This window comes from Sprattus sprattus (genome assembly GCF_963457725.1).
Source record: "Sprattus sprattus genome assembly, chromosome: 2".
Lineage (NCBI taxonomy): Eukaryota > Metazoa > Chordata > Actinopteri > Clupeiformes > Clupeidae > Sprattus > Sprattus sprattus.
Window position 1 is genome coordinate 35,286,138 of NC_137921.1, and position 12,240 is coordinate 35,298,377.

General features: G+C 47.5%; 1 protein-coding gene across 1 annotated transcript; it reads left to right on the forward strand.

The window, feature by feature from the left end:
• Positions 1 to 1,383: 1,383 nt before the first annotated feature.
• med16 (mediator complex subunit 16) lies at positions 1,384 to 11,783 on the forward strand (the record flags this gene model as incomplete). Its single annotated transcript, XM_080833381.1, has 14 exons — positions 1,384 to 1,522; positions 1,760 to 1,867; positions 2,309 to 2,478; positions 3,162 to 3,593; positions 3,979 to 4,084; positions 4,359 to 4,514; positions 4,810 to 5,030; positions 5,414 to 5,620; positions 7,094 to 7,304; positions 8,133 to 8,266; positions 8,869 to 9,061; positions 9,359 to 9,575; positions 10,126 to 10,209; positions 11,657 to 11,783. The coding sequence occupies 14 exons, from the start codon at positions 1,384 to 1,386 to the stop codon at positions 11,781 to 11,783; spliced, it is 2,505 nt and encodes an 834-aa protein (XP_080689507.1).
• Positions 11,784 to 12,240: the final 457 nt, after the last annotated feature.

Here is a 12,240-nt window from a genome sequence, read left to right on the forward strand (position 1 = left end):
GATAGCGCCTTCTACAGGTGGATGACCACGGAACAGTAATACATTTCTGCAATAGTTTTTCTACATACCTTCTCCAAACTTTCACATATTTGTTAATTGGCTTACGTTTTTGGCACTGACACACTTTATATGAAAGTATCTACGTGACATGTCACATATAAATGAAATGTTCCTGATAAAAACGGGCCTACATTGTATTCCCTTGCCAAGTATTTTAGTATAGTTGAAGGGGGACATTGTTATTCTCATGATTAATCGTTAAGGTATAGAAACCCCTTTACACTAATGCAGGCTGTATAAGCCATCAAATACAGCCTTAGGGTAATTGCCATTTTACTCCACGTCTGTAGGTGGCAACGACACAGGACAATGTAGTACTCAATTTTAAAATAACACAGAAGAACGCAAAGCACAGACGAGGAGTTCCGTGGAGCTAGCGACAATGAGAGACAATCGGAGGCAATAGGGCGGCGAAACGCGTCAAACTAATAGCCGGGTTGACACATTTATCATAGAGTGTGTTTAATATGAAAAGGCAGAACATAGTTGTGAGTTAAACTTCCCCTATTATGTGATCTATTTAAAATATGGATTATGCAACACACACACACACACACACACACACACACACACACACACACACACACACACACACACACACACACACACACACACACACACACACACACACACACACACACATACAGAAATACATACAACACACACTTTTACAACATTGGTGGCTGGTCAACAAATACCAAAAAAAACCTGAAAGGAAAAATTCCTTTTTTCAGAATACATCTCCACAAGTGGAATTAAAGATATGCAAACACATGACAGTCTCTATTTGACTCTGTAACCTTTGACCCCACATCAGTTAGCAAGGCACAAATAGGTTAAATGTACAACTGGGGACAAGACAAGATTTTTTATTTCCACAAAAGAAACATAAATATAGACACATCTATGATAAAAAGTGCCCCATCATGGCCTTTGGCAGGTTGAACATCTACAGCAGCCTCAGGAAGTTCATCCTTTGTTGAGCCTTCTTTATTAGGCTCAATGCAGGCCTCAATGTTTTCTTTTTGGTTTGCATTTCCAACCTTTACCTTTATTGTACCTTTGGTAGCACATACGGTTTGAGGATTTTTTCACCCTTCATTTTTCGGCCTTGTATAATTTTAAACTAATTAATACGTTTCAACCTTTATTTTGAAACAATTATGAATTGTGGCCATATTGAAATGTCCGTTATTGTCGCTGGCAACACGCTGTTCAGACGAGCTGCACAGAAATGAAGAGTTAACTAGTATTACAGTTAATGAAAATTAAAATTGGTTTCTCGTATAAAGTTGACTTACCGTTAACTTGGATGAACCGAAGATGGAAGTAGGATATGTCTGTGAGTGGGAGAAGAGACCAAGGAGCAATCATTGCCCGTCAATTCCGCTTGTGTGTGCATGGTCTTGTAGAAACCTCATCGCGTTTACCACCGATCTTAAAAATGAAGATGATGAAAAAGGTAATGCACCAAGCCAGTGGCAATTTTATTAGTTATCTGAATGTTTATGGCCATTGTCTATGACGACATTCTTCTATGTGGGTCTTCCTACGACTGTGTTTACCACATTTGTAAACATGAGTTTCCGACGTTACTAATGTGATCTGTAGCTGTTGCGTGGACTACACAATTGCATTTACATCCCTGACTTAGGATTCCTCAAAGCAAAATCAAATTCTAGCTTGTCTATCATTTCAGAACTTAGTCGCATGATCCATATTATCGATACAGAGCATCCGTGGGATGTGTACTCCATCAACTCTGGACACACAGAGGTGATCGGTTGTCTGGAATGGGATCAGTCCGGTGAGTGTGAAGTCATTCGTCTGTGGTGAAATGAACTGTGGGTGTCAGAAAATCAATCTTTCCATTCCAAGCAATTCAGCTGGACTTTTATGAACAGTAACATTTTTAGTTAACCTAATCACACTTAAATTATGAATTATGACAGTTTACGGCTTCTGTGATATAAAGTCTCTACAGTGAGTCACAGGTTGTTTCCAGATCTGTCTCTTGAAAATGGAAAAGCCATTCGTTTCCAGTCAAGAGATCGCCTCAGGAGTAAGGAGTATCTTTTATTCCTGTCTTCTGTTGTTCAGATGGTATCCAAGGAGGACCACCATGGTCATGGATTCCGTACCCAGGGAGCACACAGATGAAGCCACTGTATATCTGATCTGTGTGGATAAAAGTGTCTGCCAAACAATTGAATGTAATTGTATGTGTTGCCGTGTGCTCCTCCTCCAGGCTCCAAGCTGCTGTCTGCGGATGGGGACGGCCAGATTAAGTGCTGGGCCATGACTGAGCACCTGGTGAACAGCTGGGAAGGCACCCACTGCAGTGCCGTGGAGGGGGACCCAATCGTGGCCCTGTCCTGGCTACACAACGGGGTCAAACTGGCTCTGCATGTGGAGAAGGTGAACAGAAATGATTCCCTAAGAGGACCACAGCTATGTGCAGTTCATAAGAGTACTACAGCTGTGTGCAGTTCCTTAGAGTACTACAGCTACAGCTATGTGCAGTTCATAAGAGTACTACAGCTGTGTGCAGTTCCTAAGAGGACCACAGCTATGAGCAGTTCATAAGAGTACTACAGCTACAGCTATGTGCAGTTCCTAAGAGTACTACAGCTGTGTGCAGTTCCTAAGAGTACTACAGCTGTGTGCAGTTCCTAAGAGTACTACAGCTGTGTGCAGTTCCTAAGAGTACTACATATATGTGCAGTTCATAAAAGTACTACAGCTATGTGCAGTTCATAAGAGTACTACAGATATGTGCAGTTCATAAGAGTACTACAGCTATGTGCAGTTCATAAGAGTACTACAGATATGTGCAGTTCATAAGAGTACTACAGCTATGTGCAGTTCATAAGAGTACAGTACTACAGCTATGTGCAGTTCAAAAGAGTACTACAGCTATGTGCAGTTCATAAGAGTAGTACAGTATGTGCAGTTCATAAGAGTACTACAGCTATGTGCAGTTCATAAGAGTACTACAGTCAGTGAATCCGTGAGAACAGAGTGAATACAATGACCTGTTGTGACATCCCTTTTTGTTGTTTTCTCTTCTTCCTTTTCGTACCCCTCCCGCCATGTTGCAGTCGGGCTCCACTAACTTTGGAGAAAAGTTCTCTCGGGTGAAGTTCTCCCCGTCTCTGACGCTGTTTGGAGGGAAGCCGATGGAGGGCTGGTTGGCCGTGACGGTCAGTGGCCTGGTGACCGTGTCCCTGCTCAAGCCCAACGGTGCGTTGCTAAGCGCCAGTGAGAACCTGTGCCGCCTGCGTGGTCGTGTGGCACTGGCCGACATCGCTTTCACCGGCGGCGGCAACATCGTGGTTGCGGCAACGGACGGTAGCAGCTCGTCGCCGGTGCAGTTCTACAAGGTGTGCGTGAGTGTGGTGAACGAGAAGTGCCGCATCGACACGGAGCTGCTGCCGTCTCTCTTCATGCGCTGCACCAGCGACCCCGTGCGACGAGACAAGTACCCGGCCGTCACACACCTCAAGTTCCTCACGCGGGAGAACTCTGAACAGGTGAGACTTTTGGACTCAGGGGGGGTCACTTTAACAGCCTGATATGAGCTTTCTGTGTGTCTCCATCTGGATGGTTCATTTCTCCCATCAGCTGCATGTAACTCTGGTATGGGGGCCCTGTGTGTGTCTCTGATAAATGCTGTGCATTCTGGGTAGATATACACGCTTCACTGTCTTACTGTGATGTGTTGACGATGGTTGCAGTGTATCATGGGTAGATTTACACGCTTCACTGTCTTACTATGATGTTGTGGTGATGGTGTCCATGTTTGTGTGTTTGTAGGCTTACTGTGATGTTGTGGTGATGTTGTGGTGATGGTGTCCATGTTTGTGTGTTTGTAAGTGTTGCTATGTGATGATGGTGTCCATGTTTGTGTGTTTGTAGGTGTTGCTATGCGCCTCCAGTCAGATGGGCAGTATAGTGGAGTGCTGGTCACTACGGAAGGAGGGACTGCCTGTCAATAACATCTTCCATCAGCGCTCACCGGCTGGTAGGTTAAAGTGAATGCTGTTGCTTTACCTCAGCCCATAAGCCTGTGTAGGCTGTTTACGTTTTAGTCAGTCTCCTTTTCTGAGTCCGGTGGAAGGAGCCATGAAAACAATTTTAAAACAAACAAACAAACAGTCAACACAAACTTACAGGCTAAGGTGAAGCAGACACATGCACCCCCCCCCCCACCCTGTAGGCTTGTTTTGACTTGGTTGTGTTTACACGATTTTTAAGTGTTGTCCTTTCTCCTGCTCGTGCCTGCTCTCTTCGCTTAGTCGGGGAGAAGCAGCCTATGATCCTGAAGTGGCGAATCCTCTCCGCCACGAACGACCTTGACCGCGTGTCCGCTGTAGCCCTTCCCAAGCTGCCAATCTCCATCTCCAACACTGACCTCAAGGTGGCCTCGGACACCAAGTTCTGCCCCGGCCTGGGTGAGCGGATCAGTCTTGTTACAGACTGATGAGAGAGTGAGCTCTTTGAGAACAAGTCTCTTAGAGGCAAAGTGATTATAGAGAGCCAATACATGGCTCTCTGTAATGTTGACTGATGCTAATCTTGTGTGTGTGTGTGTGTGTGTGTGTGTGTGTGTGTGTGTGTGTGTGTGTGTGTGTGTGTGTGTGTGTATGTGTGTGTGTGTGTGTGTGTGTGTGTGTGTGTGTGTGTGTGTGTGTGTGTGTGTGTGTGTGTGTGTGTGCGCGTGTGTGTGTGTGTCTGTCTGTACCTTAGGCCTGGCTCTGGCTTTCCATGACGGCAGTATTCAGGTCCTGCACCGCCTCTCTCTCCACACCATGGGCGTGTACTACGGTTCCTCCTCCGGTTCTTCCCAGCGTGCGGGCGAGGAACCCGCCATCAAGAGGCAGCGCACAGGAGGTCCGACTGTCCACTTCAAGGCCCTGCAGTTCTCCTGGACGTCCCTGGCCCTGGTCGGGGTGGACAACCATGGGAAGGTAGTGTTTGTGAATCTGTCCCTACTCATCGTAGGGTTAGGCTTATTCAATTATTATTTAATTACTTATTAAAAAAACTCTAATACATAGTTAAGTCAGTGTAATACTCAAGAGTGGAGTCTTCTCACTGTGTATTACATAGCTCTTAACCATTTTCATTATGCTTGTCCTGTGCATGAATGATCATGATCATAATGGGTTTAGTCAATTGGATTATGAAAGAGCGTGTTTCTACTGTCCCATCCCTAGTTTTCCTCTCACTACCATGAACAGCAATCATAAGCGTAGTGGAGACGAGAGGTGTGTACTTGACTGTTATGGTTTATTATTGACTATGTCTGGTTTCTCTCTACTTCTTCCTTTTCTCTGGCTGCGTTCATCAGTTGCACATGATCCGAGTGTCGCCCTCCATGGGCCAAATGCTGGACATGAACACACTGCTGCGCCACCTGCTGTTCCTGCTGGAGTACTGCATGGTGACGGGCTACGACTGGTGGGACGTGCTGCTCCACGTGCAGCCGGGGATGGTGCACAACCTGGTGGAGCGGCTCCACGAGGAGTACATGAGGCAGAACCAGGCCTTGCAGCAGGTACCCGCAGAACCTTTAGAACCGCTCAGCTGTAGCGGGTCACATTATAGTGAGTCGTGTACATGAGGGAATGTTCTAGCGGTCGAAAGGCGCCAGTATGTGAGGAGTATATGAGGGGAAACTTGGTGCTGTAGCAGGAACCGTTAGAACCTTTGGAACAGTTCTGAGTTATAGGTGTGAAATGTGTGTGTGTGTGTGTGTGTGTGTGTGTGTGTTATGAGCTGTTGTGTATTTAGCTTGAAAGGACATGCTGCATTAGTCAGAGCTGAGATGGGTGAGTGGTGTGTGCAGAGTGTGTGTGTGTGCATTGTACTCTGTGTGTGTTGTTTATGTTGAAATGCCTTTGAATATTTGCTGGTTCCCAATGCAATGTAGCCTTTCACACAGAGAACAGTCATACTGAGGGCTCAAGCTCCAATGCAGGCCAGGGTTATGTGTAGGGGGCTGAGTCCCTGAGACCCTGCAGACAGGCTTAAATAAAGCACTGATTACATCATCAGCATTACTGATTATACCTTGCCTCGCATACGCACATGGAACAATACACAGCCTTATATGAAACCTCCACTTTCCCACAAGTGCTTAACAAGTGCCTTTTGTCAACACACACATGCATAAATACATACATACACATACACATAAACATACATATATACACACACATACACACTTACACATACAGTACATATATATCATTCGGCACATGTTTTTATCTAAAGGGACTAGTAACTATATTTGGAAGTTGATTAACTAAATTTATTAAACGGCTCTTCAGAATGTTCCAAAAATACCGTTGGTTTGAATGGGCCATCCCAACGTTCTTCCATACATTAATTCCTGCTAACAGACCGCTGCGAAAAGATAATGGCCGCTGTCATTGGCAACGGGTTTTGTGCTTCTAATTCACATCTTTCATATCATTCCGCAAGAAGTCCGGTAATTTTAACGTAACAGACTCATGGTAATTTGAAGTCAGCAAGTAATGGGTTGTTAAGCAACACCTGAAACTTCAAAGTTCTATTTGCTTGAAGAACTATTTATTTCTAAACGGGTCATTAGCCAAATGACCGTGTCGGGGTGTTGTTCGCCCCGTCAGGATTTATTTTTGGCTAATGACCTCCGGACAATACATTATCCCTTACGTCATTCCAACCCTAACCCTAGAATATTATTTATATAATTATATATTTTCCTCAGTATGTGTGATCATGGGTATCAATCTAGCTGGAGCCCGAGTGGCACACCAGATACAGGATACACACCGGATACACACAGGATACACACCAGATACACACAGGATACACACAGGATACACACCAGATACACACCAGTGGCATATCAAGGCCTCACCAGATACACTCCAGATACACACCAGATACACACAGGATACACACCAGATACACACCAATGTCACATCAAGGCCTCACCAGATACACTCGGTTATTTGACATTTCACACTTTATTTGTGTTCAGGTTCTGTCCACACGGATTGTGGCAGTGAAGGCGTCGCTGTGTAAGTTGTCGTCGGCGACGGCTGCCCGTGCGTGTGACTTCCATGCGAAGCTCCTCCTCATCGCCATCAGCTCCACACTGAAGTCGCTCCTGCGGCCGCACATGCTCAGTACGCCCGACAAGAGCCCCGGCGACCGCCTGGCCGAGATCTGCACCAAGAACATCGACACTGGTGAGGACACACACACACACACACACACACACACACACACACACACACACACACACACACACACACACAAAGATGAAGCTGCCTGTGTGCTTGTTTTAAACACACCCACAGCAGGGCTGCTCCTCCACTTCACCCTGATCACCATCTCTAGTGCAAACACACTCTCCTCACACACACACATCTCTAGTGCAAACACACTCTTCTCACACACACACACATCTCTAGTGCAAACACACTCTCCTCACTCACACACATTTCTGCAGAAAAACGTCCTCCAGTCACTCCCCATGGAGCGGGTTTTTTTCTCTTCCTCTTTCTCTTCTCTCTGTACTTCCAGTCTTTTCTTCACATGAACCCCTCTATCAGAGTTGTCAGAGACGATGACAGTCCTCCTCAATTTGTCCTTTGGTTTAATTGGGATTCTGTTAGATTCAGTTTTACGGCATCCTCACTGAAAAGTCTTAATGTGCTGTTTTAAACGTGCTGGACGTCCTGTCCTTTCCTGTCCTACTTTGTCCTCTCCTATCTTACCATGTCCTCTCCTGCCCTACCCTGTCCATCTGATGTACTACTGTCCCCTCCTGTCCTACCCTGTCCCTTGTGATCTTCTGTTGTCCCCTCCTGTCCTACCCTGTCCCTTGTGATCTTCTGTTGTCCTCTCCTGTCCTACCCTGTCCCTTGTGATCTTCTGTTGTCCTCTGATGTCCTACCCTGTCCCTTCTGATCTTCTGTTGTCCTCTGATGTCCTACCCTGTCCCTTCTGATCTTCTTCTGTCCAATCCTGTCCCTTCTGATCCCCTGTTGTCCTCTGCTGCCCCCTGCTGTCAGACATTGATAAGGTGATGATTAACCTGAAGACGGAGGAGTTTGTGTTGGACGGGCCTCCTCTGCAGTCTCTCCAGCAGCTCATCCAGTGGGTGGGAGACTTCGTACTCTACCTGATGGCCAACCTGCCCAACCAGGTGAGAGAACCACACTGGTGGATAACACTGCAGGTGCTGAGGTCTAGACCGTGTGTGTGTGTGTGTGTGTGTGTGTGTGTGTGTGTGTGTGTGTGTGTGTGTGTGTGTGTGTGTGTGTGTGTGTGTGTGTGTGTGTGTGTGTGTGTGTGTGTGTGTGTGCACACTCTGAGATAACAGTGCAGGAACTGAGGTCTGGACTGTGTGTGTGTGTGTGTGTGTGTGTGTGTGTGTGTGCCGCACTGTCAGATAACACTGCAGTTGCTGAGGTCTGGACTGTGTGTGTGTGTGTGTGTCTTTGCACACTGTGAGATAACAGTGCAGGTGCTGAGGTCTGGAGGGAGAGAAGACGGAAACATAAATAGTTGACTTCTGTTTGTCAAATCTGTGTGTAGTCAGGGATGCTGATTTAACTCTATAGTAATGACTTGATCCTGTACAGACACACAGACACACAGACACACAGACACACAGACACACAGACACACAGACACACAGACACACAGACACACAGACACACAGACACACAGACACACAGACACACAGACACACAGACACACAGACACACACCTGTTAAAGGGACTCCTGCCTCCTATCCTCCTCAGGGTTCGGTGGTGCGGCCCGGGTTTGGTTTCCTGCGTGACGGAGCGTCTCTGGGCATGCTTAGAGAGATGATGGTGATGATCCGTATCTGGGGTCTGCTGAAGCCCGGCTGCCTGCCCATCTACACGGCCACCTCCGACAACCAGGACAGCATGTCCCTGCTCTTCCGCCTGCTCACCAAGCTCTGGCTCTGCTGTAAGCGCTGCTCCTCACATACACACACCCCTCACACACACACCCCTCACACACACACCCCTCACACACACACCCCTCACACACACACACACCTAACACACCCCTCACACACACACACACCCCTCACACACACACACCCCTCACACACACCCCTCACACGCACACACACCTAACACAGCCCTCCTCTGTCTATTCTACCTTGAGGGCTCTCTCTCTCTTTCTTTCTCGCTCTCTCTCTCCCTCTCTATCAATCTCATCCCCCCCCCCCCCCCCCCCCGTCTCTCTCTCTCTGCCTAGCTCGTGATGAGGGTCACCCCCAGGAGCCAGACGAGCCTCTGATAGACGAGTGCTGCCTGCTGCCCAGCCAGCTCCTGGTGCCCAGCATGGACTGGCTGCCCATCAACGACGGCGTCATCACCAAGATGCAGAGCAAGCAGCCGCTGCGGCTGCAGTTCGGCAAACCCTGCTCTCTCCCCGGCACCAACTCCAACACACAGGTGGACATCTTCTCCAGGTGAGGCCGGATCATTGGTGGATGGCAATAATTGTTGTTAAATGTTAATAAATGTTTATAGTTTTGATTGTCACGGTGTGGGTGAATGATGGGTAATGCTCACTGAGGAACAGTTGTAGTTTTGGTCTCATGATGATAAGTGACTCCCCTAAACAAAACCAGGCCACAGAAAACCTGTGACACTCTTACTGACCTGTGTCTGCCTACATGATCTAATCGCTGTGTCTGTGTGTGTCTGTGTCTGTGTGTCTGCGACTGTGTCTGCTTGTGTGTGTGTGTGTGTGTGTCTGCGTGTCTGTCTGTCTGTGTGTGTGTGTGTGTGTGTGTGTGTCTGCGTGTCTGTGTGTGTGTGTGTGTGTGTGTGTGTGTGTGTCTGCGTGTCTGCCTGCGTGTGTGTGTCTGTGTGTCTGTGTGTGTGTGTGTCTGCATCCGTATGTGTGTGTGTGTGTGTGTGTGTGTGTGTGTGTGTGTGTGTGTGTGTGTGTGTGTGTGTGTGTGTGTGTGTGTGTGTGTGTGTGTGTGTGTGTGTGTGTGTGTCTCTCTGTCTCAGGAGCCCAGGGTCTCAGCGGATGGATAACCTGCGCTGCCTGCACCTGGGAGTGTATCCCACCGAGGACAGCAAAGCCTGCACCAGGTGAGGAAAACACAAACACAAACACTCACCTTCACCCTTTACTCTCTCCCTCACTCCGTTCACTCACTCCTTCACTGTTTCATTCACTCTCTCACAACTCATTCACTTTTCCACCCCCACCTTTCACTTTCTCTCTCACCCTCTCACCACTCCTTCACTCTTCCACCCTCCCCTTGTTTTCGTCTATCCGGGTAGAGAGAAAGAGATAGAAAAAAGTTTACTCTCATCCCCCATTACGGTTTCTCCCTCACGTTAAGCCAGTCTGTCACTCCTTCTAAGGATTTCCCTCCTCTCCTTCCTCTCCGTTCTCCCCTTCTCTCGCTCTTTTCCCATACTCTTTCATTTACTGTCACCCCTTCAGTCTGGGGGGACCCCCCCTCCCTTTTTAGGGGGCATTCTGACTTCTCCATAGTATCTCAATCTATCCTCCCCTGCCCTTCCTCTCTTCCCCACTCTTTCGTTTATTCTCAGAGCCCTTGTTCTGTTTTTCTTCTTGTGTCTGTTCCTCTCACTTTTCCTCCCCAGTTTTGCTTCATGGCACTACTCTCTCTCTTTCTCTTTCTCTTTCCTCTTCTTCTGTTCTTCTGTTCCAGTCTGTCACTCCTTCCTCTTCTTCTCTCACTCCTTTCCCATACTCTTTCATGTACTGTCATCCCTTTATTCATCCCTTTAGTTCCAATTCATGCCACTACTCTCTCTCTCTCTCTCTCTTCTTCTGTTCCCTGACCCTGTATCTCTCCATCATGTCCTCTGTTTAAGGGCTTTCTAACAGCCTCTCCTTCTGATATCCCATCAGCCAACTGAATCTGAATGTATTCTTCATGACCCCAATAACTGGGTCTATTTGCATCAGAATGTGGGCAGAATGGAACGAAGCCCGACTGGGCTAATCTGGGTCATGTGGCCCGAGCGGTTCTGAATATTCATCACAATCTGCTCCTTTACATGCATTGATATGATTGCCCCCGGTCCAGACTGATCGTATGCTGCTCACCCTAGTTTCCCTGGCGCACTGAGCCATCCCTATAAGTTATCTTTCTCTTCTCTTTCTTTTCTTCTTCCCTACTTACTTCTGTCCTTTCCTTCCCTCTCTACTTCCTATTTTTACTTTTTTTCATTAATTGATTGTCTGAAATGATCATCTTTATGTATCTGTTTAACTTCTGGATATTTGTGTACCACCCTCGAATGACCTGTTGTGTGTGAGGTGCAATGCTATAATACCTGCCCTCCCTCTGTCTGTCAGTCTGTCTGTGAAGCAATCAGAATTATGCTTATGAATGAAGGGTGCTGTTGTGACTGAAGTGCACTGCTGTGATGACCTTGGCTCACTCCCTCTCTCTCCCTCTCCCTACCTCTCTCTCTCTCCCTCCCTCTCCCTCTCATTCTCTCCCTCTTCTCTCTCCCTCTCCTTCTCTCCCTCTCCCTCTATCTCTCTCTCCTTCAGGTGTGGCTGTGTGACCATGCTGCGCTCCCCCAATAAGACTAATGCCATGAAGCAGTGGGAGCAGCGCTGGATAAAGAACTGCCTGTGTGGGGGGCTTTGGAGGAGGATCCCCCAGGTTCTCTCCTGACCTCTAGACTTATGGTCGAATCTGAGTGGTGATGGTGGATTCTGCTCCAGAGAATCACAATTAGGTGCGTGTGTGTGTGTGTGTGTGTGTGTGTGTGTGTGTGTGTGTGTGTGTGTGTGTGTGTGTGTGTGTGTGTGTGTGTGTGTGTGTGTGTGTGTGTGTGTGTGTGTGTGTGTGTGTGTGTGTGTGTGTGTGTGTGTGTGTGTGTGTGTGTGTGTGTGTGTGTGTGTGTGTGTGTGTGTGTGTGTGTGTGTGTGTGTGTGTGTGTGTGTGTGTGTGTGTGTTGTTACCCACCTGCCCAACATCTCACCTGTGCAGTAAAGGAGCTCGTCATCTAGTCGAGATCACAGAGTCTCTGTGATTGACAGCTGTCTGGACCCTACTACTGTGTGGGCCATCACTAGGCACAGGATGTGATGTCAATATTTTGTTATGCCATTGGCATAGGAGTTCACTG